General features: G+C 39.3%; 1 protein-coding gene across 2 annotated transcripts in view; it reads left to right on the top strand.

Annotated features, from left to right (window-relative positions):
• SKIC3 (SKI3 subunit of superkiller complex) overlaps positions 1-17881 on the top strand; it is a 50096-nt gene that overhangs the window by 15767 nt on the left and 16448 nt on the right. For both annotated transcript variants that reach the window (XM_071801920.1, XM_065861250.2), the window contains exons 13-31: positions 146-232; positions 322-425; positions 537-663; positions 1821-2000; positions 2796-2920; positions 3359-3612; positions 6048-6150; positions 6944-7120; positions 8046-8190; positions 8358-8436; positions 8562-8623; positions 8746-8802; positions 9870-9938; positions 10908-10982; positions 11609-11750; positions 13522-13615; positions 14200-14277; positions 15579-15703; positions 16566-16689. In XM_071801920.1, coding sequence (XP_071658021.1) covers positions 146-232; positions 322-425; positions 537-663; positions 1821-2000; positions 2796-2920; positions 3359-3612; positions 6048-6150; positions 6944-7120; positions 8046-8190; positions 8358-8436; positions 8562-8623; positions 8746-8802; positions 9870-9938; positions 10908-10982; positions 11609-11750; positions 13522-13615; positions 14200-14277; positions 15579-15703; positions 16566-16689 — 2207 coding nt within the window. The remainder of the gene's footprint in view (positions 1-145; positions 233-321; positions 426-536; positions 664-1820; positions 2001-2795; positions 2921-3358; positions 3613-6047; positions 6151-6943; positions 7121-8045; positions 8191-8357; positions 8437-8561; positions 8624-8745; positions 8803-9869; positions 9939-10907; positions 10983-11608; positions 11751-13521; positions 13616-14199; positions 14278-15578; positions 15704-16565; positions 16690-17881) is intronic.

Consider the following 17881-nt stretch of genomic DNA (forward strand, 5'->3'; position numbering starts at 1 on the left):
CTTCATCAAAATTATTCCGAGGTCTCCCAAGGGTATTCTGTGTAAATGTTTTCTTGTCTTTATGCAGTCTGCCTGATGTTGACACTCCTGTTTTCTTAATCTGGGGAGAGAATAACTTGGTCATGCGTGTTATTTGTTTTTCTAGATTGTGGATGCAAGCAGTGATCCAGTGGTTGTAGCTATCAGAGGTCAGGCTTATCTAAACAAAGGTTTATTGGATCAAGCTTCCGAGGTTAGTGCTATATTGTAATTCCTGTAAGCTAAATGGAATTCTTGGTTTCATAGACAAAATAACTAGGGAAGAATTACATCCTTTTGCAGATCTCACAAGAGCTTCTGTTGTCCCACCCTGATCTCGCCGAGTCCCATGCTCTAGATGGTTTCATCCATTACTCCCAGAAGAACTATGAACAGGCAGAAAGAAGGTAGATTTATTTTTTTCTTTCCTCTAGCAGGGAAATGTCGGGGAGAATAGAATATACTGTTTCGCAGATTTTGAGAGTTTGTCTGATCTGAGCTCTGTTCCTTTTATTTAGTTTCTTAAATGCTATTGAAAGAAAGGCTGAAACTGCAGAGTATCATCAGTACCTGGGACTCACATACTGGTTCATGAGTGAGGAGACAAAGAGAGACAAAGGAAAAGCACTCACTCAGTTCTTGAAGGTAAAGGCTGCTTTAAGTATTCGTGTAGAATTAGTGAGAGAAACCAAATACAGAAAATAACACTGACTGAAATGACAGACTTGAATACTCTGCTTGTTACCATTTACAACTTTTCAGACCCTGTAAACTGTGCAAAAAGGCATTGCAGGGACCTCTGTAGTTACCTGGAATCTCCCTGCTTTTGTTTTCCTCTTCTCACCTAATTCTTGAGGCCTTTGGTTTACCAAAAAGTAGTGATAATTCTCATTATCTTCTCCCCTTGAGGGCTGTAAAGTTAAAGTCTCCTGATGACCAGTATAGATACTTGAAAACATTTTGAAATGGGGAGGGCAAAATTCAAATTGGAAAAAAAAGTGAGGAAGGAAAAAATATGAGAATGGTGTTAGAGTTTCAATGTCTGTCCAGGGAAGTAAGTCTGCAAAACTCCACAATTAATATACTTTTCATGACCTTTGGGGTTTAGTGGTTGTGGCTTTTTCTCTGAACATACGTAAGAATGTAAATCCAAACGGTTTAGTCTGACATCTGTATTGGGAACATGGAAATACGCAAAGACTCTGGACATTGTAAACTCACAATATAACTTCATGATAGGTGTTGACTACTGTTTGCACTTCAATAACAGCAGAATGTACTGGAGAATGTAGTTGAAGTGAACAATACTTTTGGTTCTAAACCATTTTATTTGAGCTTTTGTTTTTATTGTTATCAAAGTTGTTTTCTGCTGCTTGGGGGTGGTGGGTTTATTAAGTATAAACGACTCTGCCAAGTGTATCTAAAAAGAAACTTAAACTTCAGAAAAGACTGGAGTTAATTGTGGTATAGTAAGGTAAGAGTGTGAGCATAATGATTGAAATAGAGTAGGATATTAAAATGATGGGATGTAGTAAAGAATTGTTTTCTCCTAGCACAAGTAACTTGTTGGTACTTCATGTACAAAATGATTGGTTTCCCAAGGTTTGTAGCAGTTTCTGCAAATATTTAAAGGTCATGTAATCTCTGAAATCTTAAAATATATGTCTGACTACTCAGGTATATCGCAGAAGGAGCTTAAATGATTTGATAAGCAGAGACTGAACAAGTAGTTGTCACTGGACCTGTCCATCAGTATAATCCTTCAAAATGCTGTCTAATATTGTGTTCATATTTCCTTATAGGCTGCAAAATTGGACAGCTACTTGGGAAGTGTCTTTTGTTATTTAGGTAACTACTACAGAGATGTTGCTGGAGACAAAAGTAGAGCTCGTGGTTGCTATAAAAAGGCTTTTGAGCTGGATGGAACCGATGAAGAATCTGGAACAGCAGCTGTAGACTTAAGTGTGGAACTTGGAGACATGGTATTGTACATGCTTTTTCTGTTAATCGTGCTCTTTGAGGGATCACTTCAGGTTTTCTCTATATTTGAGAATAAGATCTGAAAACAGATGTTCTGTCTTTGCTTAGCAGCTTTCATAGTTGGACCTGCTTCAATTTCATGCTTCAGTTTAAACTTAAATCTATCTGGGGAGAAGCATAGGAGAACCAGCCATAACATTGCAGTCAGCACAGATGTGATTTAGATTAAGGATGTTTTTCAGCAGGAAACATGAAAAGGAAGTTAGTTTTAGTTTTATATTTAAACTGTGCCACTTCTTTTCTCCATCCTCCACATTGCTGCTTTCAGGAAAAGTGTACAAAGTCATCAGAACATTTAAAAAATATTTCTTATGTAGCATTGTATAAAAAGTTCTTAGCTATGATACTAAAGAGCAAGAAAGCAACCCATACTTTGACAGACTCCATTGGAACATCTGGGAAATCAGTCTAAGTATCTGACTTGCTGCAAGTATTTGTATCATTCTCTAGTTTAAAACAACCAATTTAAAAGGTCTACAAAACTGCAAGAAGTTACTGTCTATTTGCCAAGACAGGCGCATAAAAAATAATCATCTATTTCAATGTGATAGTTTCCTCTTCTAATCTGCCACTCAACCTGCCAGCTTTAAAAGCCCCCATAACATTTCTTCGTTACAGTTATTAACAGATTAAACAGTTTAATGGTTTGCTGGATTAGGAGTATTCTTCTACAACAATAACTTAGTTCTTTACACATATATATGTTTACTAACCTGTCATTTTTGGTGCTTGGTTAGGACACTGCTCTGTCCATCCTGAATGAGGTAACTCAAAAAGCGAGTGCTGGTACAGCGAAATGGGCCTGGCTTCATCGTGGACTTTACTACCTGAGAATTGATCAGCCGTCAAAAGCAGTGGCTGAGTAAGAGAACCTGTGGTCGGTTTCTGTAAATCCCAATAAAATGGTCTTTTATCTTAGCAAGTATTGAAAATAAGTTAGCTGATTATTGGATGAATTGTACTAAACAATGGGAAATGGGTCTGAGCAAGCTGTCTCTATCTTCAATTCCAGAATTAGCACAATGCAGTCTTTTCTGCATAGCAGGCTCTGTACTAACAAGCCTGGTGACAGGCTTGTCATAGACAACCACAGTATAGCACTGAATAATGAGCCAAGATTAGGTACAATGTCTAACCTTATATAATGTACTCTGAAGATGGAAACACTACTGTGCTATGCTTAAAAGTTCTCTATAATTATGCGTTTGTGTTCTGAGAATATATAATGCAAGGAAATAATTTGTTTTTGTTAACTTATATCACCTTTTATTTAAATAAATTTATATCTCGATATCTTCAGTTTGCAGGCAGCTCTCAGGGCTGATCCAAAGGATTCCAACTGCTGGGAGTCTCTGGGAGAGGCTTACCTGAGCAGAGGTAGCTATACAACAGCTCTAAAATCCTTCAGAAAAGCAAGTGAACTGAACCCAGGCCTTGTGTACAGCATTTACAGAGCTGCAACAGTTGAGCAGATTCTAGGCAAATACGAAAATGCTATAGCTACGTATAAGGAAATCTTGAAGAAGACAGAAGACTATGTCCCTGCACTGAAAGGTAATACGTCTGAATTTGAAAGCGTTAACCCTTTCTCCCTCTGTGCACTGTAGGGCTTCAGTCTTGTGGAGAGGTTCTTGGTGTATCGAGGTTGTCCTGCATGGAAGGGTAGGGTTGGGTTTGGGTGTGTTGAGCACTGTGGTCCCCTTCATGAAAGCGAGCATGTAGTAGGCTGCAAATATCTGAAGAGCTCTTCAGTTGTGATGTAGGGGAGTGATTATATCTCTTTCAAGTAAGTATGAAAGGTAATTATTCCTGTGTAGATACCAGGCCAAACTGATATAAGAATGGAGTAAAAATAGGGGAAACCAGCTAACGGTGCTGTTGTATCACCTGAGCAGTGAAACGCTGGCTCAACAGGCAATGGAGTCAGGCTGCTGTTTCAAAGAGCTGGTCTGTACTAATCTTCTGCTGCTCCTGACCATGAGCAAACACCTTTTTTGTTAGCCCTGGTGATTCAGACCCTGCTGAGCTTCTTCAAGTGATGAAAAATACCAGTAAAGTATCCCAGCAGATCTCACAAGCATTAGAGGTGACAACCCATAGAGGCCTTGAGTATATAGCAGGGAGCAGAGATAAATGGGGGAACTGGAACTCCTTTCTGGTGACAGAACTGTGATTCTCAAGACGTATAGTATTGGGACCGTATAACATTTTGATATCCAATGAATAACTGTTTGGTCCACATTCTCCCTGCCACTTAGTCTTCAGTCATTCTCACCCATACATCCATCTTCTCACCTGTACATCCATCTGAAATAGATGCTATTTGCTGCTTGGTACTGGTATGAATTTTTAAGTTATACAGTGTTCTTTTGTTGTATGTAAGGCCTTTTGATTTTTGGATGAATGTAACCTGATTCTTGTAAGTCAGAACTGTTGGGTTACTATTCAACAGTAAGTTTTTCATCTGAAAGGGTGACAGGGCAGTTGTCCCTCTACCTCCTTCTGTACAATTCTGTTGCTTGGAGTTTGCCAGACTAAAGTGACATGGCAAAAGCTCCGTGATGAAGTTGGAGAGTATTGCAGACAGGCAGTTTTACTCGTTGGACAGGAGGGCAGCAGCTAACTGCAGCAGCAGTTTGCAAAGGTGTTGTATAGGAATGTGTGTATGGCTTTTTTAGTGTCTGTAGGTGACAGTTGACAGCATTACCTGGAATAAGATGCATAGAGAGGACATAAGCACACAGTATCAAGGTTTACCCCCCTCCTTGGTTGCTTCTATACTTACTATTTTCTTAAATCTCCCAAGTGGTCTCTCACAATCCATCTCATCCTAATCTCTGATTTGTTAACTCTAGTTCCTACTTTAAGTCTCAAAACAGTCTTCACCTTCTTAGAGACTGTTTAGTGTTTTGTCTGGCAATGCTATCTTTTGTGGCCTTTCTTAAAACTCTCTGAAACTACGTCTTTTGTTCTTTTGATACTGTTCTGTTCGGTTTCTGGATTGAGTTGTTGTAAGCATAGTCTTTTAGTAGGTGAGAGGCAACTATACCAGTGTCACTTGAATGCATCTTTTACATCTATTTTATTTTTGTGTTATTAAATTATCTGTTTATTCTACCTCTGTTCCAGTATATCTTTTGATGAATAACTTTGGAGAATGGAATCAGTATTGGTTTTAGATTACAGAGCTTCTTGACATCTGAGAGTCTCATTATCTTGGGACTTCTATGTGGTCAAGACAAATACCTAGTGGGGGCAAGATAAAGATGCTTACAAAACATGACTGCTCTGATTAGTGGTTTGGTATAGGTACAGGGTACGATAGCGTGAGGAATGTAGCTTCGGAACTGTGAAAATAACTCTGAGAGTTAATGGTTGTCAAGGCCAAGGACCTGCTGCCAAACAGAATCACTGCTGGTGCCAGCAAAAATGTAAACCAAGCAGTTATCTTGTTAGTTCCAAAATGCTAGAAGTTGTGGCATCAGATGCAGTTTCTGTTTAACAGTTGAATTTATTTCCACCTGAAGTATATTCTTACATAAATAAGACTAAATAATGTTGGTTTTAAGTCTTCTTCAAAGAAGACTGCTCCATTTGCCTGCCTTGACATTCTTCTTTTTCTGTTTTGGGAATGATTTTTGACCATTGTGAACTGAAAGTTGCTGTATTTGTCAAAGACTTACCAACAGATTTCTCATCAGGGCTTTAGTTAATATTTGAGAACAAACTCAAAGCTTAAATGTTTGGGGTTTTATAATTAATTAGGTTTATTTTAATATTAAAATTATTGTACAGTTCACACTCGACAGGATTGGTTAAAAGAAGAGCAGAATAGTCACTGTGGGTCTTTTTATTTTCGCATAACATGTCCAGGGTATAAATCTTTATCTCAAGTAGAACACTGAGCAGGCTTCCACCCTCCCACCCCTCCTCCTTTATCAAGCAGATCATAAAACCAGCTCCCTTCACAGAGGGTATTTTCTTTTCAGGACTTGGTGAGTGCTATCTCATGCTGTCAAGATCAGCCCTTAATGACTATCTTGATAGGAAGGCAGTGGATTACATAGAACTGGCTCTTGAATTTTTTACAAGGTTAGTACTAAATATTTATTTAATTTACACTGGGATTGTGGGTTGACAGGCAGAAAAATAAGAGTTAAGTGTTTGAGGATTTCAGTTAAACTGAACCAAATGGACCAGGCTTCTGATCTAGAAGAATGTATGTATTGAAAGTGGTTTGAATAATACATTCTGGATTTAGGCTGTTTGAATGAATCGTAAATGGAGAGTTTTGTTTTTTCTGTTTAAAGAGTGACTTGATTATAACACAAATGTGAAATGACACACAGTTCTCTCCAGCAGTCCTCTTGTATATGTGGGGCTGGGAGGAGGGGTTTTCTACCAAAAATGGTGGGTAAGAGGAAAATGTTCCTTCCTTCCCTAAGTCTTTTTGTTTTGCATTTCATACAAAATGCTCTGCTGTCCTAAATTAAAGCTAGGGATAGCTGCTCTTATGGGAGGAGGTCCATCAGGTTTCTGCAGAGGAGTCGTGTCTGGTAATATAACACGACAGTGCTCTGAAATGCAAGAGTGGGTGCAGTCAGCTGACACGTTGATAAGGAATGGCTAATTTTCAGAACGGGCTCTTGGTCCCAACAAAGTTGGGGCACATGGGCATTTAGTAGTTTCTCTTTTTTTGGCTATTTTTGAGCTTTTAAACCTATAGCTTTAATAGGAAGAAAACGGAATCAACAGAAATCAAGCAGCTCATTGGTAAATTAAATTTGAGTTTGTGCCACTCTTCAAAGTGGTGAATTTCCTTCCAAAAAGGATATTGAATTGTCTGAATGGGTGTTGTGTGGGTTTTCTATATTATTGATTACAGGGCAGCAAAACACCGTCCTGATGTATCTTGCCTCTGGAAACTTCTGGGAGATACCTGTACTAGCGTGCATATTATTTCACCAACCAACGTGAAAGTTCAAGTTCAAGGATGTCTTTTGGGTAAAGATGCAGACAAACAGATGCTGGAGAAAAGTGAACTGCTCATACTGGGAGGAAGGTAACAATTTTTAATTGCCAAGAGCTTCTATGCAGGCTGAGACTCTCAAGTATTCTAGACCATTTCTAGAAAATGAAAAACGTGCTGATCTGTCAACACCTGCATATTGAGCAAAGATTAATGAGGTGATAAATGGAGTGTCGTGCTTCTTCCAAATCGCACTGCTCATTTCAGGGTACGTTTCCTTGATTGCCAGAGTGGCTGTCAACACTTCATGTCGCAGCCGCTCTTCTCCTTGTTTCTGTCTCTGGAGCATGGCTACATCCTGCTTGTCATTCAACAAATTGTACCTCTTTAAATACAATTCGCCCAGGACTGCTGAAGTCCAGGGTAATACTTTAAGCTTTATGTCTGTACTTCTTTCTTATAAAAGTATCATAAATTCTTGGTCTAAGTATGGGGTCTAGAATACACTGGAAGAAGGAATTCTTTGTTTCTGGACCTGGAAGCTTATGATGTAGAAAATATTTGTAGTATTTCTATAGCCTGTTCTGTGACTCCCTCTGAGCTTTGTGCATTTGGCCCTGTAAGGCAGGGAATGCAGCTGCTTAATAAATCTCAGTGACGATATATGAAGTCAGATATTTCCTAGGGGAAGTCCAATTAACTGTAAAAGTGACTGATGCTTGTTTTAAGTAAACACATGCATATTGCAACTGACCTAACTCTGATTTAATGCACATCTGTGGCTTCACAAGTGGTGGGCACTACAGACGGCCTTTAGACCAGGGTAGATTCTGTGACGATAACTGTCTGAATGAAAATCGATTAGTTGTTGTTTGCTTTCCATTTTTGTCTGGTTTTGTTTGTATTTATGCATGCTTCCTTGGTTTAGGTTTTTAAGCTCTCTTTTGAATGTTTTTTTCAGCTTTTTGCTCTTGTAGGGAGGCTTGGAATAATGCTTCTGTGATTCATGTTTCTGTAGGTGTTACGGCAGAGCTTTAAAATTGATGGCTCTGCCTAGCATATGGTGTGATCTTGGAATAAATTATTATCGACAAGCAGAGCACCTCACAGCAGTGGGCACCGACATGAATGAGATCAGTGAACTGCTAGAGAAGTCTTTACAGGTACTGCCTGTTTTTCCTGTTACATTCTTTAAAATTCAAATTGGAATTGATGCTTGTCTGCATGCCATCTCTCTGCTCAATAAAACTTACGTCTCTGATTAAGTAAGTGAATAAAGTCTTAGTTTTTGCTCTTCTGGTGATGTAGTCCACATTTCATTTTCTTCCAGTGTATCAAAAAAGCTGTGAGGCTTGACAGCAAAAATCATCTTTATTGGAATGCACTTGGTGTAGTCGCCTCCTGTAGTGGTAAGTCTTCATTAAAACCCCTAGCTCTATAATATCCTAAACTGAAGGCAACTTGACTAATGGTGTTTATGAAATTCAGTTAGATTTTAGGTCTCCTTTTTTTTTTCTTTTTTTTCCCCCTCCAGCTATTGGGAATTATGCTCTTGCTCAACATTCGTTCATCAAATCTGTTCAAGCTGAGCAAATAGTAAGTGCTGTAGGCAGCTGCCATCTGTTTCAAGTGGGCATTTAAAACTTTTTCTCCTGATGCAGTGTTATTTTTGAATATAGCAATAATACATTGGTTTTAACTTTATTTGTTCTGTCTAGAATGTTGTTGCCTGGACGAACTTGGGGGTTTTGTATCTGGTAACTGGAAACATTGAGGTAACTCCCTTTCCCATCTTCAGATATTGTTTTCCTCTAATTTTTTTTTTTTTTTAAGGGTGTGTATGGGGGTGGGAGCATGGGCATACAGCGAAGAACATCCCTCTCAGATTCAAGAGACGCATCTCCTTTGAATGACATAGAATTGACATCTGTGCTTTACTTGAGGCACACAAATGCCAAATATTTATTCTGGAGGGGATAAGTGAACTACTTCTGAATTGGTGAGGTTGCTGTCCAAGTAACTGTATGGAATTAAAAGTATTTGGAAGGACTGAGAAGTAGATAAGCATACCAATGCACACCAGGCTTAACCAATAAACCTTTTAATTGTAAGTCACAAACTAAACTTTGAGTTTCCCTTAGGTAACTGATTTCTGCTCATCAGTATGTCATATGATTTACTGTAATTCTGTGTAACCTTCAGAGTTTCTCTGGGGAAAAATTAGAGTATATCTTAACACCAGAGTTCTCATACAACTAAAACTACATTCTGTCCTATTTGCTGGTCAGAATTACAGAAATTTTGTTTAATTGGAAATGTCATGATCGGAATTATTTTTAATAAAAATAACTTGATACTGCTTACTGCTAAAACTACTAGTGCCAAGATTTGTTCACTTCATGCCATGTTGAGAGAGGAACTCTAAACAGAAGCAATCGATAGGGAAAAGATAATTTGTGGATGATAATCAGTTTTACCATTTCTAGAATGTGTTTAACTGTTTGCATGGAGGAAAAGCAAATTTCCAAAACTGGATCCTCCAAGAGTCAGAGTTTAAAATAATAATTGTTCCAAGAGGTAATCTAACTGGTGAACTGTTTTAAGAAGGAAATATATTTGGAAGGGAGGGGAACTTTGATCTTGTGAAGATTTTTGTTAATTTTTAATAAGACTGAACTGGTTTATTTTTCTGGTCAATGCATTTTTCTGTATAGGACAGTAGATGTTTTTAGTAGTGGCCTGATTTTGCCTGTGAAATCTCTTCCAATACTACTGCATGTTGATACCTGTGCTCTGTTACCATGCCAGAAACTACAATAGACTGTTGTCTCTGGTTCTACAGCAAGCTCATGAAGCCTTCAAGATAGCCCAGTCTCTGGACCCTTCTTACTTACTGTGTTGGGTTGGACAGGTAAGGTGATGAAACATCATAGCGCTCTGCACCAAAACCAGTTTTTAGTCAGAGAGAGTACTTGGTCTCCATCCTGATAGTTGACATTTAAGCATGGTCCTAAAAATTGAATATTTTAAGTAAAGGGAGCTTCTGTTTCCCTGAGGGTGGGTGAGACTATTTGTTTCCATAGTGGTAACACAATGGAATCTACATTCATCAAATATCTTTATGTGATGTTTTTCTGTCTGATCTTGTGAGTTCTCTAAGAAAGTGGCTATTAAAAAACAATCCTTGTTTGTGCTCTGAAGTTTTTTATTGAGCATTGTCAACAAAGAACCGTATTCATGTGATACTAGTTATTTCAGCTTCATCTGCACCTCTAGCTCATTATATGGCACTACTTAACTCTTTTCTCAGCCCCTGCTTCTGACATCAGCATTAAAAAGAGTGTGTCTCTCATATACCTGGGACAAAAACCGTTCTTATTTCCTGGGAGGTCCCTTCATCTCCCTGCCACTGGGGGCTGGATGTGCTCCCACTGGTATCTAAGCTGTCCCCAAACAGTAGAAATACTTGTGACTCATATTTTTATGATCATTAAAGGTCCTTTGCGTAATCCCATGCTGATGACCTGCTAATGAAATCTATTGAAACTGGATTATAGGGGAGAACTAGCACCATCACATACTGAAATTCAGCTCCTGTCAGATGCTGTTTTAAGTTGTGCTAACACACACAACATCTGAAGAATATAAAGCAGCAGAAGCAGACCTGAAGCTTTAAGTACTGATACAACGGAAACTGCTTCTGCTCCCTTTAACTGTGTTAACTTTACTCTTGAAACTGATGTTTCTTGGGGAGCATGAGGAAAATAAAGTGTCTTCATGCTAAATGCCTAAGATGTGCCTGAAGGAACGTGTGCTGAATTTCTTGTCAGTGTCATTATTTTTAAAGTACTTGACCACAGCAACTCTTGCTTCTCTATAGGCTTTTGTTGCAGAGAAGGTAGGCAGCTATGATACTATAGACCTCTTCAGGCACACAACTGAACTCAGTATGCATGTAAGTATAACAGTTGTATTCTACTGAAGTTTCTGCATATCTAATCTCTCTACTTAGTTGATGTAATATTTTAAAATATAAGCATGTGTTGATTGATGGAACAGCTATGATCATGTTCCAGATGAGACTGACTGACTTCCATGTTGTTGTTCCTGGCCTGTGCTGGCACTGAACAGCAGGCAGTTATTTTATTAAAAGCTTTAGTCCCAGTGGTCCAAGAAATCAGCACCATAAGTTGCGAAAAAACATTCTTGGTGTTCCACATAATCGGACAGAGATCAAAGGCATAAACTGTTCCAGGAGAGCAAGGATATTGCCAGTACACTGTGTTCTAAGAAAGTGGAGCACTTTACATTCTCTTACAGCTTTTGTCATCTGTCATCCCACCAGTGGTGCAGCAAGTGATATGTTAAAATAAGAATTCTCTTTGCCCAAAGGGCAGGTTTAAACTGTGTGTGGAGCAATTCAGTTTGGTATTTTCTTCTCTTGCTTAGCACTGATGCAGATTTTTAGCCCAGACTCTACCTTAAAACACAGAGTTGTTATTATAATCTTTAATTATTTTGCGATTACTTGAGCAGGTTTAATGACTCCTATTTGGGCTTTTTGTTTGTTTGTTTCTTGAGACTGAGGGGGCAAAAGGCTACGCCCACTGGGTATGTTCAACGCTGCAGGACAAAAGCAACAGAAACACTGAACTATATCGGTACAACATTGTTGAAATGAATGCTATTCCAGCAGCACAGGTGGTCTTGACCAAATATACAGGTAGGTAATTTAAAAGCCTCACCAAGGTGTCAAGTCTAACAGATGCATTCAGAATAAATGGATAATACACCTGTACTAGTTCTAGCAAAGAGTGATCTGGCTGGGCTGGGGAGAGACTTTTGAACTATAAAATAACCAAAGCAGGGTAATTGGGCCACTGATACTTAGTATTACATGAAGATGAAATAGATGTGACTTCTGTCTTCTTATTCACGCACAGAATCCCAGAATGTCAGGGATGGGAAGGGCCCTGTAAAGCTCATCCAGTGCAATCCCCCCATGGAGCAGGAACACCCAGCTGAGGTTCCACAGGAAGGGGTCCAGGCGGGTTTGAATGTCTGCAGAGAAGGAGACTCCACAGCCTCCCTGGGCAGCCTGGGCCAGGCTCTGACACCCTTACCCCCAACAAGTTGCTTCTCATATTTAAATGGAACCTCCTGTGTTCCAGTTTGCACCCATAACCCCTTGTCCTGTCACTGGTTGTCACCGAGAAGAGCCTGGCTCCATCCTCCTGACACTGCCCCTTTCCATATTGATCCCCAGGAATGAGTCCCCCCTCAGTCTCCTCTTCTCCAGCTCCAGAGCCCCAGCTCCCTCAGCCTTTCCTCACACGGGAGATGCTCCACTCCCTCCAGCATCTTGGTGGCTGCGCTGGACTCTCTCCAGCAGTTCCCTGTCCTTCTGGAGCTGAGGGGCCACAACTGGACACAATATTCCAGGTGTGGTCTCCCCAGGGCAGAGCAGAGGGGCAGGAGAACCTCTCTGACCTACTGACCACCCCCTTCTAACCCACCCCAGGTACCACCATTGGCCTTCCTGGCCACAAGGGCTCCAGCAGATTTTGTTTCGAAGACCAATCAAAATTAAGACCGGAACCTTTTCACGCTGCTGTCAGACTTCCTTCGGGTCTGTCTGTGTGCAGAGGTGCAGATTGGTGCCAGCTCCTCCACCCTGTGCTGCGGTGTTTGGCAGAACTTGTTCCTGGGTGCTCTGTCACTCTGTCACCTCAAGCACAAGGCTGTGTAACCTGCAGCAGGAGACAGACGGTGTTGTCAGGCATGGTTCCACATCAGTGTGACCTTTCTATTGGGACACTTGTGGTGTATGTCTAACCTGGAAGATTGACAGGGCAAATGTGTTTTTTCTTTGTATCTGCTCCTGTAAATTAATCCTTTGATGACTGATCTGTTACTGAGTTTTGAGAGCTACAAAATACGGTGCAAGCACTTAAAATGGGATAAATAAGAAACTGTATTTCTTGATGAAATCCCTGTTCTGAAATGGACTGCCAGAGGGGCTTACGGGATCCTTCCTAATCTGGGAGAAAAAGTTAGAATTCTGAGATGAGGGGCCATCTGACAAATCTGTCCTTAGCTACTAATAAGTATGTCTAAGTTGTACCATTAAACCATAAGATTCTACTATTATTTTCCTAGAGTCAATACAAGCTGAATAGTTTCCTATTTTATTACCAGAAAAAAACCAACAAGCCACCACAGGCTGAAAAATTTAAAATATATTGAGTACATTAATCCCATGTTATAAAATTTTAAATGTTTTTGAGCTAACATGATGTCATGTTGTGGATCTTATCTCTTTATTTGCCTGCAGCCTGTCAAAATGATCCAAGTCAGCAACTGACAGAAGCACCTGGCAAAGTGTTTTGTATATATGCAGACACTGCAGCATCAATGTGGCAATATTTTTGTAATGCTTTTTCACAGTTCCTTCTGATCATGTTCTCCTATATTGTCAATTCTGATTTTTCTAGAAAGAAATCCAGACGATGCGTCTGCTTTCACGATGCTTGGTTATTTGAGTGAGTGTCTGCATCTAAAAAGACAGGCAGCAGATGCCTATGAGAGGTAAGCTATGCATCCTGAAAAGTTTACTGATAGAAACTCCTTGACCTCTTTCCATGTACCAGCTGAAAAACTTAAGGGTTTTTCTTTTCCTTTAATAAACCTTACTTGCTCAGTTCAATAGAACATTTCAGCTAAGTGTATGGGAAGGTGTGGGGATGTTCTTATATCAAATTTGGAAATGCAGAAAACAACTGCAGAGGTAAAGGCATTCCAAGGCTTCAGGGTCTTACCAGGACATTTATCTTATTCACTGTGTGGGATTTAAGTGAAATTTGGGGATTTAATAGGCTTGGTTTTACTTTTGGTCTTTACCCCATTCTAATTAATGGAGGTGGTTGGGGTTTGTTTTTTGTTTTGTTTTGTTTTTTTCTCTTTTCAAATGGCAGGGAGAGGTGGTGAAGGAAACATGTTTGGTGAACATGTCTACTGATGCATTAAAGTGGCAAAATGGGCTCTGTTTGTGCTTAATTAGCTAAAAAAAAAGCTTCTCCATAAAACATTTGTCCAATCTGCTCTGAGATCTAATGTTGAAATATGCGTGTTATAGTCAGATGGCAATTATTCTTAATTGTGGTTATTTTCAGGGCAGCTGCGTTACTGAAAGACTCTGGGGATACTGAGAAGTATTATACAGCAATGCAAAACTATGGCAGGTCACTGTGGTAAGCATTTGTTGGCAAATTTTCACAGCTCCTAACTTCAACTTTGGATATGGTGAATACACTGACACAAAACATGGGTGAGGCTGAAAGGTGAAATGTGGTTGCTAGGCATAATTTATTAAACATAATTCTTAACTGTAGACAAGTTTGATTGAACTTTATATGTGTTCCAGAAATGGGTAGTGTACATAAAAAAAGAAAAATCAAATTGCAAGGAGTTGCTATACATTGTGGTAGTTTACAATATCAGTGATTCCTTTATCCTTGGCTTGATACTTAAATGCCTTAACATAGTCTACACAATGTAACGTTGTATGATTTCCAGAATAGATTGGCTTTTTTTTACTGTCTCCACACTTGAGATATGTAGTAGGCTTAGTCTGAATAAAAGAGCTGCTTCAAGGTTTGTTCGAAATCCCTTCTACCTGCCCTTTGAATTTTTATTTACTTGAATAACCTGAAGTAACGTGAGGCTGGGGTCTTGTATGCATGTGTGTGATCTTTCTGCTGATGACCCTCTGTCCTGCAGTCCTGCTCACAATTCTGAGTTCCCTTCACGTTTACCTTCTGGTTCTGAGGGAACGCAGGACACAATTCCTAACAGATAAAGACTGTCAAACTTCTCTTTGATATGAGACAGCTCAAGCTCCGCTAATTAGATTTCTGTTAGCTCTCTAGGGAAACTTCACGTAGTCTTAAGTTTCTGTAGATGACACTGGGACTTCTAGACTGTGATAATGCAATAAGTCATTATTTAGCTTCAGGGAAGATTTTTAGAAGCAACTCTTCAGTTTCTGGTACTCTCACATCCAAGCTGTATGCATGGGGCAACTTATCAAGAACAAATCTCTAGTATCTAATAACTAGTTCTGATAAACACAATCCTGTATAGTTTCCTCCATGGTGGTTTTAGAACAAGAATTCTGCATCTCTGTGTGTGCGGTTTCCTGTCTGTGTGCATGGATACTTTGATTTGCTTTTTTCATGTTTCTCCTTTGCTATTTTCTCCCACTCTGCTGTGTGGATTATTAAGTGACATCTTTACATATAACCATCGTGCAGATGGGGAGGACTTTTTGTATCAATTATTCTTCATGCCACAGATAGTTGGAGAAAGTAGCTGCTGTAACAGAAGGAGAATGGGATATATATTACACGTTCTTGCCTTAATCTTGCTCTTTTCCAGATGTCTGCATATGACTGCTGTGGAGAAGAGGATACTAGTCTGCAAGGACATCTTGTCTGCATCATAGCAGCTGTTGCTACATCCTCCATACCAGTGACTGTTTTTGTTTTTACAGTGCCCTTGGTCAGTGTGATAAGGCCATTGAGGTTTACACATCAACACCCCTGACTGAGTTTGATGGCACTGTGGGGATAGCGTTAGCCTACTTCAAGAAAGGGCTCTTACAAGAAAGTATCAAAGGTAAGCTTAATTCAAATTCAGGTGCCTAATCCAAAGCATTACAGGCCACTTCTCTCAAGATGAAGCTTAGGAAAATTTGTTAGTCTGACCAACCTAGCTGTCGTTCACTTTATTTCAGTCTTTCAGTCTTAATGCTAAAGTACAAATTCCACAGCTGTTTTAATTATTAGGCCATTCAGCAGGGTACTAGAACTATTCAAATGTACAAAGGGAAGCTACATTTCTCTAAGTGTGTAATTCTTGTCCATTAAGCGGTTGTGCTCTTAGCTTCTGTTAGATGAAATTACTTTCCTGGAAAAATCTGTTCTGGGTAGGAGATTAAACTGTTGTTCAAAGCACTTTACTTTTAGTGCTGAATGTAAGTGCTGTATTGTTATGTTCTGCACTGCTAAGATGTGAGACATACAAAAAGCTATAATGAATTGTCAGTGTAGAAGTGTAAGCACTCACAAAGGAGCAGCCAGCTCAGCATTTAAAATAACTCTTCAGTTTTTAATCAGAGTGATGTGTGCCCATCTGAAGTTCTATTTCATAGATAAACTATGACAAGGGATTATTTAAACTGTGTTCTTTTGGGGTTTTTCTGGATATCCCAATATTGCTTTTCAGTTCTGTTTTTACTTGCTACATATTAAATAACTCCCAGGCTCTAAGCAGCCTTGAGCATTTCCTATCTTACAGTTATTTCCAAAGTCTTAGTCAACTTTTTTTGTCTTCTGCCTATTATTTGAGGTCTGAAAATATAGTGGACCTGAAACAAAGTGCTCCTGTTTGTGAGTTCTAATATCAAGGCTTTCTAGAGGCTTTATGAACATTGTATTTTTTATTCCTACTTAAATTCTGGGTCTTGCATTTTTACCAGCCTATGAAAAAGCCTTGTCTGTTGCTGAGTCTGAACAAGATAAGGCACATATCCTGACTGCCATGGCAATAATAGAGTATAAACAGAACAAAGTGGATGCTGCAAAGACGCTGCTGTTCAAATGGTGAGTGGAGAGAATAATAATCAGTGTATGATATTTTATTGTATTGCTGAATCCTCAGATTTACTTTTTGGGAGATCTCAGGTGGATTTTGTCTTTTTGTGTTGCAGAGTAAAAGTAGGAGTGGAGGCAGTGTTCTTTTAGGCTTATTCATGTGATATATCTGTTTTGTTTTATGGTCTGTGTCTTCTTCCGTATTCTTAAAGCAGTATGGAGTGGAAGGGTTAGTTGGCTGGGCAGTTTGATATCTAATATCCTTGAATGGTAGTTTTAATAGGTTTATCTTTTAAGATAATGTTAATCCATAGCTGTCCCTCCAGCTGTGAGAAATTCAGATGACTAATGAAAACAATTTCTGTTTAAATAGTCTGAAATCTCCAGAACAATTGTGTTCCAAGCATCATAGACATGGACAGTCTTGTAGCTTCCCCGTGGAGAGAAACAGACCTGTATCAGTTGTTCACTTGTCACAAATGTCTTCTTTTTTCAGAGCTGTGGAGACTAAAAGCCCCTGCGTCATTGTTAGTCTCCTGTTAGCTATGGATTGAGAGCTAACACCTCAGCCTCTCAGCAGCAACTCTTTGTCAGTAGAGAACTCCAGTATCACATTGCTAACAGACTCCTGAAGTTTCTGAAACAGTGAATGTCCATGACCTAGTGCACTCTAAAGCCTGAGTAACTGATGATTAACTAGCTAGGAACCTGATATTTCCTACGTCCTGTTAATCAGACTTTATTTTCGTCATGAACATCAACAATGAGAGTTTTCTAGATGAAGTTAGTTTTTCGTGTTTGTAGAAATAGGGAGTAGTGAATGGTTTAGGAAAGTAACACTACAGTGGTTATATCTAAATCTGAATTGGAAGCACAGTGCTGCAAAGGTACACAGTACATTTTAGTAATAAGGTGCAGTCTGTCTAGTAGACAGATGTCTTTATTGATGAGAATTCATGCTAGAGCAGGACCTTGAACAAAAAGCTGCCTTTCTTCTTATCTCATGGGCAACTTGGCACAAAGATTTTTAGCAATGAGTATGTCTCCATCGCTGATGTGATAGAATCCCACTTGTCAAAGGGCAGTGCCTTTGCACCAGACGACATAGTGCTGGCTGTTCAAGTTTATGTTTAACATCTCCTTGAAATTTTTCTTGCTAGGGAATGAAAACAAAGCATAGAATCAGAAGTTTACATTCTTG

The sequence above is a fragment of the Patagioenas fasciata genome, chromosome Z (genome assembly GCF_037038585.1).
Source record: "Patagioenas fasciata isolate bPatFas1 chromosome Z, bPatFas1.hap1, whole genome shotgun sequence".
In the NCBI taxonomy this organism is placed as follows: domain Eukaryota; kingdom Metazoa; phylum Chordata; class Aves; order Columbiformes; family Columbidae; genus Patagioenas; species Patagioenas fasciata.